The sequence below is a fragment of the Littorina saxatilis genome, linkage group LG2 (assembly GCF_037325665.1).
Source record: "Littorina saxatilis isolate snail1 linkage group LG2, US_GU_Lsax_2.0, whole genome shotgun sequence".
In the NCBI taxonomy this organism is placed as follows: Eukaryota; Metazoa; Mollusca; class Gastropoda; order Littorinimorpha; family Littorinidae; genus Littorina; species Littorina saxatilis.
This window is the reverse complement of record NC_090246.1, coordinates 24,100,906-24,117,389: the sequence shown is the minus strand read 5'-3', so window position 1 is coordinate 24,117,389 and position 16,484 is coordinate 24,100,906. Positions and strand designations below refer to the sequence as shown.

At 42.1% G+C, this 16,484-nt stretch overlaps 1 protein-coding gene across 1 annotated transcript in view; it reads left to right on the top strand.

The window, feature by feature from the left end:
• Nucleotides 1-16,484, top strand: part of LOC138958544 (BMP-binding endothelial regulator protein-like) — a gene marked incomplete in the record, with an annotated part of 99,534 nt that overhangs the window by 70,485 nt on the left and 12,565 nt on the right. Inside the window, 6 exon segments of the mRNA XM_070329745.1 lie at nt 8,480-8,570; nt 10,483-10,565; nt 10,884-10,983; nt 11,456-11,562; nt 13,372-13,509; nt 13,800-13,904. Coding sequence (XP_070185846.1) covers nt 8,480-8,570; nt 10,483-10,565; nt 10,884-10,983; nt 11,456-11,562; nt 13,372-13,509; nt 13,800-13,904 — 624 coding nt within the window.

Below are 16,484 nucleotides of genomic sequence, written 5' to 3'. Positions count from 1 at the left end.
GGCAAAACGACAAGCTTGTAAAACAGTCACAGACGAATTATACAGATGATGCTGTTATCTGAGCAAACGGTCAATAATATGAATATTGAATATATACTTGTATATCTAACTGTATATTTGTATATTTGGTATAGCCAAATGAAAAGTTGAATCGGGCCTTTAAGAACGCAGAGCTAAACAACAAGATGTAAAGCAAAAATTCGAGAGAGACTGTCACCACCACGACATCTCTATGTTTGCTGGAACACCTTTTTCCCGTTAACCCTCACTCTCAACCCAAACCCACATTCTGTACAAAAAGATCGCAGTAAAACGACATAAGTAAATGCTCTTTGTAAATCCTTAAGACAGCTGGGTTTTGCTTCTCATAATGAAACTATTAAAAACGTCAAGAGCCAGACAGGCTCCTGGCTGCGTATGGCGTGTATGTTGTAGTCATATGGAGTGTATGTTGTCCATTAGCAAAGGTCTCATGACGCATTCCTGCGCGTATTGTCTTGCCGTAAGCCTACACCCGTGACGGCCGTGTTTCGTTAAAACCACAAGACACAGGGATACGCTTCTTAACGTGTCATTTAAGACGCTGTCTTTTGTGCTTGCCAAGTTTCGGTGGTACATAACAATGTTTTCTTCTTCCTTCTTTTGCTTGCTTGTAATGATACCTCTTTGGTTTTGAAGATGAGTATCTGGATTTAAATACGAAAGTCTCTAATTTCACGGATTCTTCGGAGCTGATTTTATGGCCAGACCTGAATGTTCTCGGGACGAACTGCTAAACCAATGATGTGTAATTTCCATGTGATATGCATCTTAGCATGTCGTCTGCATGTTGAAATCTATACATCCTGCCATCCCTAATTCCAGGACTTGTTTCGTGCTGAAAATTAGTATGTATAGGTTTCACTAGTTTTTATCGCCCCTGATTTCAGTGTGTAATTTTGAGCCTGTCTGTCTTTCTGCAAGGTACTTATGGTCGGGGAAAATTGCTGAGCAAAATGACTTCTCAAGCTTATCTTCACTCATTTTCGGCTCGTAATGATATGTTTCAACATATCATCATCTGTAGCCGCAGGAAAACCATAGCCATTGAGTTCATGATATCATAGTCAGGTGATAACTGGTGTTAGAAGGAGAATCAGATTGTTTTCTGACAAGTCAATCTAAATTGATTCTGTTGTGCAGTTGTTGTTTGTTTGTTTGTTTGTTTGTTTATTTGTTTGTTTGTTTGTTTGTTTGTTTGTTTGTTTGTTTCTTTCTTTCTTTGATTGTGTGTGTGTGTGTGTGTGTGTGTGTGTGTGTGTGTGTGTGTGTGTGTGTGTGTTGTTTTTTGTTTTGTTTTTTAAAGTACCTCCCCTCTCGTATGGACTATCGTACATACTGCCGTAAATCCGTGCAGGATTTTACCCGACATAAGAGCATCCTTCCGCTTGGACACATACCTAACATCAACAGCCGGGCTGTTTCCTAAGGGAAGGTGGAGTTTTGTTTGTGTTTGTTTATTTGCTGAGTTAGTTGTGTAACAGAAACCAGTGTCAATTTGTAAAAAAAAAATTCAATCGGAAAAAAACATCTTAGCCCAGGAAGCAGCCAGGCTGTGGATTTTGTGTTATGCGTCTAAGATGGAACTTCTTATAACGTGTAAAATCCTGGACAGACTTGTTTTTGTACTCGGGAAGTAAGTTGTCTTGAAGATTTATGGGAAATTGGCAGCTTACGACGAAGATAGCTTGAATAACTTGACAACAGCTTCTCCTTCTTCTTCTTCTTCTTCTTCTTCTTCTCTTCTTCTTCTTCGTTCATGGGCTTTGACTCCCACGTTCACTCATGTTTTTAGCACGAGTGGATTTTTACGTGTATGACCGTTTTTACCCCGCCATTCAGGCAGCATACGCCGGTTTCGGGGCAGAATAACAACAGCAAAATGCTTTGTAATGGACTGCCGCAGAAATCATTCGGTTTGGAGTATTCTGAGAAAATAGTTAAATCTCGTGCAGTCTTTCACACGTTTATACTTGTCACATTTATAGTCGCGCGCGAGTGTGTGCATGTGCGCGTGCGTCAGTCTATCGATCTGCTTGTCTGTCTGTTTTCAGGAATTGTTTTTGTTGTTAACTATGCCTATGAGAGAAGCTGTTCCAGGTTCGTTTGAAGAAAGTTTGAAAAAGAAGCAGAGAATCAACGTTGTAGGAAGTATTTGTTAGTTAAACTGTGCCTGCTGCTCGATGGCTTCACCTACAGTCTGCCAGCAAGTCCAAGCAAGACACGCACCAGAAGAGGAAAGACACGTACACCACACGCACAGCCACATGACAGTACTAGTTGCGAGGGGGGGTGGGGGGTGGGGGTTGGGAGGAGTAATGGTGGCACAGAATAGCTCAAAACTTTAGTATTATTATTAGGCAAGAGCTTCGGCACCCCCCCCCCCCCCCACACACACACACACACACACACACTCCACCCTCAGTGTCTTGTGCCCCTGGCCCTACGCCCCACCTAGCTAATAGGTGAAGAATGTTGTCATAAACTTCGTCCACCTCTTTTGATGTCTCTATTCAACCCGTCCCGTCCTCTTTTGTCCGTCCGGCGACCGTAGCACGCCGCTCCTTCAGGGGAAGAAGGGTTAGTATCAAACCATGTGTTTGTGGTCAAATAATTTGGAGAGTTTAATCTCAGGCTCCGTAACGTCGATACGGCCTTTTGTCAAGGAGGATTCAGTGTGTTAGGCAATTTTTGGTTATAATAGTCTAGTGGCTGCTTGTCCAAGCATGGTCAAGCGACATAACGGGGAGAGGGGGGGGGGGGGGTAACGGTCGGCGGTAAAAGTTGTGAATGACAGGTTGGTGGTAATGGATGCACCTGTTCCGCTTTCGTGATTTCAGGAAGCGGTGTGATTGTCAGCGTGACGTCACGACGGTTGTTGTACATCGGAAACCTCTGTTAAGGCCTCCAAAAATCTAAGAAAATCAGGTCTCACGTCTCAAAATGGGGGCACATTTACAGTGTTTATGAACAGGAAATCTATACCGAAAAAACCCAACATGGTCTTAAGAGAGAGGGAGTTTTAAATTGGAGAGATCTTACAAAAAAGGGGAGGGGCGGGGGAATTTCACTGTATTTGATAGGTCGACTGACGCTGTGTATTACATCTGATGCTTGGGTTTATGCAGTGTGAGTTTCAGGAATATGTGAACGGAAATAAAGCATTGTTTTAAGCAAAAAGCCTGGACAGATCGATAATGCCAATAACAATGGTGTATACGATCGTTTGCACAGGAAGATAGGTACCTTTTAAAGGCATATTAACTCGATGAATATACACGCTAATTGCTTTACCAACAGCTGGAGACATGCTAAATTAAGTTCCCTGCAAAATATTGTGGTCTAGGACCCCTTAAATGTTGAGATATTTGAATTTTTATTTTGATCTAGATCGTCCTATTTATAGATTTGCCAACAGAGGGAACGTTGACGCAAGGGAAATAACTCCGCGTCTTTGTTGACATCCTCACCTTTTCAGAGGCTAGAACAAGCTGTAATGCATGTATATGGTCCGCGCATTGCGACATATCGTCATTTGATGCATTTGACATCGATTGTGGGCAAACTACACTTTGTAAACACGGGAGCGCGTACATATGCCTTTAAGTGACGCGGATTTGTTTGTTTTCTAGCTATTGAGAAATTAAACGTCACTCTTTCAGAAATTAACTAGCATGGAGAAAATCAGACAAACACACACAAAATTGTCTTCCATGGATGTTTCAACTGAAAGAATGTCAGTGAGAAAAAAGTCAGTAAGAAAACATGCAGCATCTTGTAAATGAAACAATTTTGAATTAAATTTCTGTCTTTTTTCATTATATACACAGCTGCATAATTTACCTAAGTAAATTATTTCACGACGTGAGGAGTCACGCTAAAAAAAAAAGTTTATATAGTAAATATAAGTTTTGGTTAGTCAAAAAAGGCATCACAAATAAGATTGTTTTTTTAAACATTGGTTAGAGCAACATACAGATGAATACTCAAGACAAAACTGAGCCAGACCTTTGTTTCTTACCAAGCAACGTGAAACAAAACAAATGGACAAAGTAAGAAAAAGAGACGAATAATCAAGACAAAACTCAGCAACACAACAACAACAATAACAACAACACTATTTAAAAGCCAGTCTTTATTTCTCGCCAGCATACTTTTAAAGACTTGGACAATCGGAACGGACCATGTGGTGTTTGTGGTCATTTTGTGGGCATTGCACTACTGGCCGAAGCCGAAACCCTTGACAACCACCAAGCTATAATGGGGCTTCTAGCCAACTATTTCTATCCTCAACCTTAGAGACGAAGACGGAGAGGGGGTGTGGGTTCGGGGAGGCGGGGGGGGGGGGGGGGGGGGGGGTCCTGCAGAGAGTAAACTCCTTACCAGTCGCCAGCGCTTAGTGACTGGAAGGACGGGTAGGTGGGTAGAAGTTTAGTGAGGGAGAGGTGTTTAAACGTTGTGTGTATGAGGGGGGGGGGGGGGGGTAGGCTTACCGCTTACCTGTCCCTACGACTGATACAGTAGATGACTTGAGTAGAAGGGAGGAAGAGGGGTGGGGTGGGGGGGGGGGGGGTGAGAGAGTTTGGGCAAAGGAAAGAAGGAGTTATTAGGGAGGGAGGGAAGGGGGAGGGTAGCAAAAATTTCTTACCTGTCCGAGCGAATGAGACGGTAGGTGGTTAAAATCTGTAAAGAAGGGGTGACTGCTTACCTATCTCGAAGTTTGGAGGTGGATAAGCTTAGGAGGGAGAAGGAGAATAAGTAGGTTGGGAGGGGGAGGGAAGGGAGACAGCTTACCTGTCCCTGATGACTTTATGGTCAGTGCCCCGCCTCCGGTGACCCCGTCTTTTCCCCCCTGGGACCTTCCCACTCCTCCCCCGATGTCTGTTGAAACTGGGCTACAGGCTTCCGTGCTCTGTATCCTACCGCCTCCCCCAGACTTGTTGCCGCCCCCCGTCGGGAGGAGAAGAGGAGGGAAAGTAGGAAAGGGATGGGAGGCGGGGAGGCGGGTTGGTGGCTGCGGTAACTGCAAGTGAAGAGATATAGAGAGTAAGAGATAGAGAGAGAGAGAGAGAGAGAGAGAGAGAGAGAGTGTGTGTGAGTGTGTGTGTGTGTGTGTGTGCGTGTGTGAGAGTGTGCGTGCGTGTGTGTGTGTGTGTGTGTGTGTGTGTGTGTCTGTGTGTGTTACAACAGCAAAGGGGAAACCCCTTTCTTTCAAACTCTACACAAGAATGGCACTTCATTGAAGTTTAAAATTCGAAACTGAATGCTCGCAACAACAACAAAAGACTAAAATATGGGCTCATTTAATAAAATATAAAACAACATAGACAGGAAACATTGTTACATTGCAGATCATAATTTTTTTTTGTTCCACTGTCTGTTGCTATCAAATAGCTACCATACAACATTTGAATGAGTGTTTATTATTAACCCTTTAACCCTTTCACGGAACAGGGAGGGAACAAGAAACAATGATGCAATTGTGTTTACATCTTTCAACACAGGCTGACAATATCTATGCAACGTTTGTAACGTCTTTGAACATAGAGTAACAATACCTTTGCAACCGTTGCTGTGTCTTTGAACACAGACTGACAACAACAACATCGCGGTGCATGCATGACATAGACATTCCTTTTTGGTTCGCAAAGTACAGCTACGAAATGGTCAAACTCATGCCAGGTCGAACGTTGGGTGCATCTCAGTGTTTTGTAACAAGGACAAAGAAGATGAATAACACAAATTGCCTTCTGAATTCTTTTTCCTTTTTTTTCTTGAACGCTTTAAACTTGAAGACCTGCTTTCAAGATGAATTCAAGATGTTTCTGTCAGTCATCCGTGTGCAACTTTTCTGGAGTGTTTTGAGAAGCAGACATCTCTTAGCACGCTTTTGTTGTGCACGCACGACTTGGGCATTCCTTTTGGCTCAAGTAAAAGTGCATGATCCACATTATGCTTCAGTGGAACGTACATTCATGAAATGGCCAAACGCAAGGTCGGTGCATGTCAGTGTATTGTAACAAGGTCACAAAGATAAATGAACATTTGTTTTTTGTGTTCGAATACGTGAATACTCTTCGCGCGCTCGTGCGGTGCATGTTTGGCGTTGACATTCCATATTGGTTCACCACGTTCAGCCTTGAAATGGTCAAACGCAAGGGCGACTGTTGGATCCACGTCAGTGTTTTGTTACAAGGTCAAAGAAGATGAACGAAAATTGACTTTTTGTGTTCGATGAAGACTTCTCTTCTCGCGCTTTTGTTGTAAGCTTACGTGTTTGACATGGACATTCCTTTTCTGGCCTCAATTGACCTTAGAGCCATGACATGGTCAGACGCAAGGTCGAATGGTGGGTGCATGTCAGTGTTTTGTAACAAGGTCAAGAAAGACATTATAACTGTCTTTTGAGTTCGAAGAAAATCCATTTTCACATACTCTTGTTATGCAAGTAAAAGGAAAACAATGTTTAACTCATCCCTCCCACGCAACTAAAGATCTTAGGAGTCAGGAGTTTCCTCGTTGCATTCAGTGTAGACACACCTGTTTTGCGCTTGCTGCACTGTACCAACTTGGTCACATTTCCCCTACACTTAGTTTCCTTGTCCTTGAAACGCTAACATCTTTAAGAAGAAAAAGAATGTAAAAGAAAAGAATCTGCACTGGACCACCTAGCTGTACGAACTCACCCGTCACTTATGTACAGTTTTGCACCCTTCAGTCGTAAACAATCAAATGTAGGACATTGAGCCTTGTATTGAGCATTAAGCCTTTTGAACTTGGACTCGATTCTTTAACGAAGGAAACGAAGACCGAACCCAATAACACCCCCTTAGCCCCCACGTTCTCAACCAACGCTCCCGTGGACAGTATGACGACATCAAGAGACAGCAAACCCTTGGACCGGACTTTCTGTTAAAGATAGAGAATGGGGGCGGGGGAGGGGGGAGAGAAAGAGGGAGGGGGTAGAGAGAGAGAGAGAGAGAGAGAGAGAGAGAGAGAGAGAGAGAGAGAGAGAGAAACAGATAGGGGGAGGGGGGGTAGAAAGAGAAAACTTTGGACCATTTGTTTTGTTTTTGGTCACGATCGCACTTCACACAACCACGCGAACTACATTTTTCTCTCCCTCTCTGGCTCTCCCCCTCTCTCTCTCACTACACCTTTCCATACCAGCAATAGTCCCGTTATGTTGACACTGTGATTGTGTACTCGGCTAACTCTCATTGTTTTGTTCCTTGTCATGTTCCGTTGTCTCCACCAATGTCTTCTTCCGAAAAGGGGTGATTCATAGTGTGTGGCTGTTCTGAGTGAAGAGTATATATACGCGTATCAGTGTATACGCTTACGAATTCACACGCATGTACATTCAAGGCGAAACCTCACACACAATAGAAAGTGTTGACCACATGGAGTGGTTAACATACCGATGAGTCTTTTATGTTCTTTTCTGAGCACGCCAGTTGCCTGCTATGTTTTGAAACGTTGTTATGTTCTGAAAACCAAGTACAGTTGTACCTCTAGTTTAAGACCTCCAAACATCTAGTCTTTCGGATGAGACGAAAAACCAAGGTCCCTTCGTGTACACTACATTGGGGTGTGCACGTTAAAGATCCCACGATTGACAAAAGGGTCTTTCCTGGCAAAATTGTATAGGCATAGATAAAAATGTCCATCAAATACCCGTGGGACTTGGAATAAAGTAAAACAAATTCCATCTCACACGGCATTAAGTCTCAGGAAACATGAATACACGCATGCCGCATGCAGGAAAAAAAATTATGGGTAGCGCCGTATATTGTATGGCAGCTCGCTTTCCCCAGGGAGAAAGCAGCCCGAATTTCCATGAGTGTAACCTCACTGGACTATAAATCTTATCCATCCATCCATCCATCCATCCATCCATCCATCCATCTTTTTTCCCCACAAAGGTCTTAAATATGGGGTGTGTGTTTTTAAAACGGAAGTGAATCGATTGACACCGTGATGTGCAAGTCTAAGAAATAAGTTTTAAAGTAGAGGGGGTCTTTAGACAGGGGTCCTTAAACAGATGTTCTATTGTATACAAAAACTGCACTCAAGAAGGAAACATCCCTTTGAAGAACTTGGACAAATTAACACACCCCGTTTTTGTTTGGTCAAGTTCAAACGTTGGACACACTTGCATACATCAGGATCTCAAAATGTTTCAGTGCAGTAGGTGCAGTAGTCCTTTGAACCATATTTCTGGCTGGGGTTGGAAGCTACACTTGTTCACCTTAATCGTCTTTTTGGATGTATGTTCTTATACTTATTTAAGTGTGCTGTTCTTCCAGTAGGACTGGAAATAACTGTTTCTAACCACCCCCCCCCCCCCCCGCCTCCAAAAACAAGATGTTTTGCCCATTGTTATTCCCTGGTGCCTGGTGTGCGGGCAGTGATCAATGATGATATGGTTGTGTTTCAGGCGGGCGTGATCACGGAATCCACAGAGCGATGTTTTGCCCATTGTCATTCCCCGGTGCCGGTGTCTGGGCAATGCTGTCCCGTATGCCCAGGTAGAGTGATTGATTGATTGCTTTGTTTGATTGGTTGATTGGTTGGTTGGTTGATTGATTGATTGCGTGAGTGAGTGAGTGAGTGAGTGAGTGAGTTAGTGCTTGCTTGCTTGCTTGCTTGCTTGATTGATTGATTGACTGATTGATTGGTTGATTGATTGATTGATCGATTGGTCGGTCGGTCGGTCGATTGAGTAATCGGGTTGTAAGCTGTACCAAAGAAGGAACAGATATACAGCACAGAGCTGTGCTAAAGAAGAAAACAAGAAAACATTTGTTCTTAAGAAGGAACAAATATGAAGAGCTGTGCACACAAACAAATTACAATGAGCTGTACTACAGAACGAAACGTTCTATAAAGAAGGTAGGGGAGTTTAAACATCCATTTTTGTTTGTTGAATTTGAAACTTTGAACGCACTTGCATATGTACAACAGGAGTTTAAATGCACATTGTTTCATAGGAGTGGGTGCAGCAGTCTTTTGAACCATCGTTTTGTGGCTAGGAGCTACACTTGTTCACCTCAAAACTTCCTTTAAACCCTACAATCTTTTGGGGAGGGGGGTTGGAGATGAGGGAAGGGTGAGAGGGAGGGGGGGGACGTGAGCAATATCATTATGCCCCTATTTAAAAAACAAAACAATTCAGGCTTCAGAAAGAAGATTAAGAACATGTTTAAGAGTTGGGGAGTGAACGCAAAAGGAAAAGCAAAAGTGGTAGGGAAGCGAGAAAAAGTCGTTGTCAAAGCCGCTGAAAACCTAGTCAAGGGAGACTGAAGGAGCAAATGAATAGAAAAACACAAAAAAGAAACGGGGAGAGGGACGCACGGAAGGTGCAGAGGGGTAGAGGTACGGAAAGTGGAGATAGGTTGCAAAAAGAAAAAAAAGAAAAAAAGCTAGATAAATCACGAAAATCGTCGCAGGAAAGAGAACATGAACAAAAGAATGGCTGACAGAAAGAAGGAATGAGCACCCCAAATAATATGCAAAAGTACCCGTTTTATTCCACTAATAACGCAATGGTGTTAAAAATATCCACAGCCGCAACTCAAACACAGAAGTTCGCAAAAAGTTCAAGATTGATCGATTAGTCAGGGGGGAAAACCCGAAATAATTCATTCTTTCAGAAATTCCATCATAGCGGTGAAGAATAATATTCTTGTACAAAGGAAAAAGTGATTTATTATATCAAAGTTCTAAAATTGCTTAGGCAAGTGTTGTGGATGAGAGGGTGGATTAAACGGATCCGACTTCGCAATTATTTCAACATAAATTTTACTTTAACAGGAGGTGCCGTGTTGTTTTACGCATAAATATAATGTTTTTGACAGCAACATCATTCACATTGAAGAGCGCGGAAGGAACTTTTGAACTTTCTGAAAATGAAAAGGAATTTTTTAAAACAGATGCATTGACTGTTTGTCGACAGGAGGCCGACGATAATATTATGTGACCATGATTTTATGTTCAGTTTGATAAATGCGGCGTATCAAACTGATGACATTTTAAGGTGGATAATTACTAGTGCTGCCAGAGATGTTATAGTATTACAGGCTAATGATTAATCGACGTTAATTGTAAGCACAATGAAAGAGTTCTGACATTTTTAAGGCTGATAAAAGCTGACGAGATTTATGCTACAAGTGCTTGGTATCTTGATGGATTATGTAAAAGGAAAACGCAGACAATAAATCTGAATCAGCGTGTCTTATTTTATTTTAACCCTTTTTTCCCTGCCTTTATTCTATCTCGTGATTTAGTTCTCTCCTTGTTCGTTGATTGTTTAGTTTCTGGCTTGCTTTCATGCTTGCTTGCTTGCTTGCTTGCTTGCTTGCTTGCTTGCTTGATTGATTGATTGGTTGATTGGTTGATTGATTAATTGATTGATTGATTGAATGATTGGCCTCACTGCAGGCTGCACATTTCGTGGTCAAAAGTACAAGGAGGGAGACACATTCAAACTGTCCACTGACCCCTGCACACAGTGTGTCTGTCAGGTTTGTCCTCACACCCACACACACACACACACACACACTTACACACACACACGCACGCACGCACGCACACAATCACGCACGTACGCACACGCACGCACGTACACACACACACACACACACACACACACACACACACAAGATGCCAAAAAGTCTAGAGAACCATGCTATCAACTTTTAAAATAAAATAAATAAAAATATCAGATTAACGCTGATAACAAGTGTTTTCAAATACAAATGACCGAATCTTGACAGATTATGATAAAACGTGTTGTTAGAAAGTCTTACTATGTATTTATCTATGAAAATTAACAATTACAGAATGGGTCAATATCCTGCCCCAAGACATCATGTCCTGTTCTCAACTGTCCAAAGTCCGTTATTTATCAGCCAAAGGGCGAGTGTTGCCCCAAATGTAAAGGTGAGTATGCGCAATGGGCTTAAAAGACCCACACTGGATTTGATTTGGCCTACAAAACAACGATATATAATCGTCTGCCTGCTGGTTGAATTTGATTCTCTTTCTTTCTTTTTTTGGATCGACATTTGCCTCTGTTAAGAATCGCTATACTGGTTCCATTACATTCAGCTTGCATATCTTTTTTCTCGTATGTCCAGTGCGTTGATTATTTTTTCCGATAGTACAAACATATAACAAAAGGATTAACGCCTGAAAAAGAGCTATATTTTTTTTCTCTATTTTCTTTCTTTCTTACTTTCTTTCTTACTTTCTTTATTTATTTAGTACTTTCGTTCTTTCTTCCTGTCTTTCTTTCTTTCTTTCTTTCTTTCCTTCTATCTTTCTTTCTTTCTTGCTTTCAGTCATTGTTTCTTTCTTTCTTTCTTTCTTTCTTTTAGGTTCTCGTCATTTGCTGTTGTTTTCTTTCTAAAAGGTATGAGACGCATCTTCGACGTTCCTTTCCGGTGCTATTTTGCCAAACAGATTTACCGTCGTGGTCAGATGTTTCAACCCGACAGTTGCACAAAGTGCACGTGCAGAGTAAGTGACCTCCTGGCCCGCCTCATCCAGCCCACCACTACTCCCCCTTTATGAGACCTTAATTTTCATCTTTATGTGCTTTTGTTTGTTCGTGAATCTTCTTTTTAAAACGCACTTCTTTTTAAGTCCTGATTTTCTCCCAGATTTGTGTGAATCTTAAAGGCACAGTAAGCCTCCAGTAAACCATTACAGAGCTCCCCGAGCGTCTACATGCAGTACAAGCATACTTCCATTTGAACGCTCACCGAACGGGAACATCCTGGCTGCTTTCTGTCGAGCGTGAGAAATGTTCAAAGAATTTATTTTCGTGGACTTGCTCCTTTACAACAATGGCGCCTCGTTTTGGTGCTGGACGGCTGTTATGAATATTCAATACCGGAAATCACGCCCGGACAGTAAGCCTCCCGTAAACCATCACAGATACTGTCAGGCTTTTACACACAGTACAAACACCCTTCCATTTGAATGCTCACCAAACGGGAACATCCTAGGTGCTCTACGTAAAGAGCGAGCAATTTTTAAAGAATTAATTTTGCAGATTGTCTCGAACACTTTTTGGACCAATCCTGAACTCAGGTCAAAAATGAGTTACTTCCCTTCGGGTCTCATTCTATCGATGTAACTGGCAATAGCCGTGGATCGATGATTATCAGAATGTTTTTGGACCGTGGTGCGTTTTTGCGCTAGACCAAACTTTTAAAATATAAATAATAAATTGACAGCTTGTTACACAAACATTCTTACAAAAGAATTCTTTTTTCATCAAGACAAGATCAGTACAATTCGAAGTTGTGAAAGTTTGAAAAAAGAAAAACCCGGAAGCAGGGTCACGCAAGGGTCGTAGCAGACGACGGTTTATGCATAATTATCGCCGTTCCTCTCAACAGTCAAAAGCCATCGCTAGAGTTCTTGTGAACCACAGCCGTTTGTTTCGTGCATAAAAACGTGCTATTGTAGATAAGCTCACATCGAGTCGCATTCAAATGACTAACTGACGACTACATTGTGAAAAAGGGAAACTGGATCACACATGTTCACGATGGCTCAGGGGTAAAATAAACCACGCAAAAATAAATTCTTTGAAAATGTTTCGCTCTTTACGGAGGGCACCTAGGATGTTCTCAATCGGTGAGTGTTTAAATGAAAGGGTGTTTGTACTGTGTGTAAAAGCCTGACCGTATCTGTGATGGTTTACGGGAGGCTTACTGTGCCTTTAAAAGCGGATTTTCACTGTATTCACTGTCTTGTTTCCTGGTACCCCCCCCCCCACCCCGCTACCCACCCCACCCCACCCAAGAAAATCAGATTTGTGTGTGTGTGTGTGTGTGTGTGTGTGTGTGTGTGTGTGTGTGTGTGTGTGTGTGTGTGTGTGTGTGTGTGTGTGTGTGTTTGTGTGTGTGTGTGTGTGCTTTTTCTCAAAATATAAAAGTATGTATGTTTCGTCTTTGACTGCCATCATCGTTTTCATTTTATTGTATACATCAGGAAATGGAAAGAGGGAGAAGGCGAGCATACTGTAGAGTATAATTTTATGACTGTGTGCTTTTTACAGCCTCAAGATTTCAGAACCATTTCAATGTTGCTTTAGACCTACATGCTTTCACACCAGCATATTGAGCTTACTCAGATTTCTCGATATAAAAAAAAGTCAACTGAAGATTTTTTTTCTTCATGTAGGTAATCGCTAGTTGTACTTTAGAAAACAATTCCGTTTTGCAGCAAACTGTGAATTACAATTTACAAATTAAAAAAATACGGCCTCAGATACAGTTGAAGCAATAACAGGTTATTCTTTGTGACTGTTGACAGTCCGGTACATCTTTATGTTCCCGTGTGACCTGTCCGTCGCTGGACTGTCCGGCAGAAGAGCGGTCAAGGACAGAGGGCGGGTGTTGTGAGACGTGTCCGGTGCGCCGGCATTGTACATACCACGGCACTAAAAGAGCTGTAAGTTTGCTGGTAGAGTTTGCTGGTAGACATTTATGGTCTTAGTTGGTTGGATGCTTGCTTGGTTGTGATTTTGTTTTCCTGTGAGATCTACACTTTCTCGTCTTAACATCTGTCTTCTCTTACCTAGTTTTGTTTAACATAACAGTGACAAGCTTCACGAAACATTATTTTAATTACCTTTTAATTGCATGCTTCCGAGAAAGATTTTGTGTTAAAGAGACACACAAACTGTACTGGCCTTAAAATTGTACTCGTTTGACGTTTCGACATTGACTCCGATGTTTCAGCACAAGGAAGAGTGGATGGTGAACGCGTGTATGACGTGCAGCTGTGATCACGGTGTGACCTACTGTCAGCGTGAACGGTGCAGTAACTCCTTGTGGTGTCCTCAGGTACGTTTGAGAACATTTGAGAACAAACTGGATGGCGAGCGTGTGTATGACGTACAGCTTTAGAACACATTGTGTTAAAAGTATTTATCCTACATACGTGAGAGAGACCACTCACAAGATAACAATATCGTTCAAACCACACGTGTGTATATCATGTAAATGAGGTTGTGCAGGGACCTGCTTTTCACTGCTTATGATGCCAAAGTCACCGAGACGAACGTCATTATGAAAACACTTTTGCGCTGCATGTTTTCCCTGGAAGAGTTTTTAAAACTAACACGTCACGCTACACTTTCTAAAGTGACGTGTCTTTGCTTTGACGTGAAATATTGCACGATCGAGGCTTTGGGAGAGATCGAGGTTCCAAAGGAAGCGTCTTCAATTTGTATGCCTCGACTGCGGGACGTTTTGAGTAAATACATGTAGTACTGTATCATTCTGATAATCATCGCTCCACGGCTATCGCCAGTTATCTCTCTCGCCAGTTATCTCTCTGACCGGACGCTAAATTCCTACGCGAATCTATCAAAACAAGAATACAGAGTTATCTCCCATATGTTGTTTGCGAGCAGTGTTCGCGAGACGAAAATGATTGCAGATTGGCCGACTTCGACAGTGATCTCCGTTCTGTTCTTTACAGTTATGATAAAGACATCGTTCTAAGGTCAAAACAAGTCGAAATTTTGGGACTGCTGCCGGAAGGAGACCGTAATATATGGTTGCATCACTGTCAACTGGTTACAGAAAAAAAAAGTCTGCTCCAGCGAGCGCCGAAACCAAACGGTTGATTATCACGTGACACCGTGTGCATATTTAGAGTTGTTTGCACAGTAAATACAGCCGCGAAAAATAGCTCGCTTGAAACTGTCTTACATATCAAATCCTTTGTAATTTAAAAATTACACAACACCACGAAAAATCATTATCGACGATCGCGAATCTGCTTATATCCATAACACATTACGAAAAGATCTAAATATGTAAAAAAAAATAAAAAAAAATCGATTTCCTCTCCAGAGAAGAAAAACCAAGGCATCCTGTCAGGGATAGAATGAGACCCGAAGGGAAGTAACTCATTTTTGACCTGAGTTCAGGATGGTACTGTATGTGGAATAAACAGAATACTACATGGCTTGCAGTGTCGTACCAGATTTACACTCGTTGCTTTTTCAAATATTGAAAAGCTCGCTTTCGCTCGCAGATCAATATTTTAAAAAGCAACTCGTGTAAATCTGGTACGACCACAGGCGGAAGGTATCGTTCACTGGACCACTACTTTCATATAAAGATTACAAGGTATGACACTCAGCTTCGAGTCTTCTGTGTTCTTGGAGTCGCTTCCTGTGGAATTTTTTTTTGTTCAAGACGGTTTGCCTCTTCCTACAGTCTGTGTAAGGTCAAATAAATACAGTTGAATGATTGTTTTAACTATATGTACCTTTAATTTTCAGCTGCCGTCCGCTGCAGGTTGTTTTTAACCATCATTTGGACGAATGTTCGTTTGTGAACCGCTATCATGAATCATTGGAAAAATCATGCATGCCACACCGAATATGCATACCAGCGCTCATTGGTCTAACACATATGTAGATATTGCACAACGGAATAACAATAACCGTGAAGCGATCCAGACGATTTCAGTCGACCAATGAAAATAATCATCGAATATCCGGTTATTAACCAATGAGCGCATCGGACTACTATCTCCTCGGACCTACAACCGTTCAGCCATCATTCAGGATCAAAGTGATATGCCGGCGACAGACACGTTTGGTCGCACAGAATACGGTTTAAAAACATGCAGCGGACAGGCAGCTAAACATAAAAGGTACAGATAGTTAGAACATTCATTTATCCTAGCATTTGTAAAGTTACAAAGCTTCTCGACATTGGCAATTATTTTTTGCATATTTTTTTCTGAAGTTAGTGGAGCAAGACTCGAAGCTGAGTGTCATACCTTGTAGTCTTTCTATGAAAGTAGTGGTCCAGTGAACGATACCTTCCGCCTGTGGTACGACACAGCCAGCCATGCAGAATTCTCTATTTTTTCCTTCCCGTTTACACCATTTTGGAAATCACAGTATATTATTCATGGCAGATTTACAACCAACTTTCAAACCATTTTTGAGATAACCAAGTCAGTTGAAAATCGCTGCCCTTGTGAACGGCACTTTACGTGGGGTATGAAAACCTTCCACCCGGACACATACCAAACATCGACAGCCTGCTTGATTTCTCCGCAAAATTAGAAACATTTGCTGAATTAGTTTCTTCAATCAGTGACGCTTATGTTAATACTAGATTTGGCAATGAACTTAGAGCCGCTCTCCCCCCCCCCCCCTCTCTCTCTCTCTTTTTCTCTCTCTCTCTCCCCTATCTCTTTCTCTCTTCCTCCTCCTCCCTCCCACTCTCCTCCTCGTCCTCCTCCTCGTTCTCTCCCCGCTTTGCTGTACGCCTTTTACTGCCTACACTCTCTCAATACCTTTCATCGCCCTTTAAAGCAGCCTTCACTAATAAGAAATAAAAAGAAAAGAACAAAAAGCAGACTGTGATCTATCAAGAAGTCACCGCCGTCTTGGC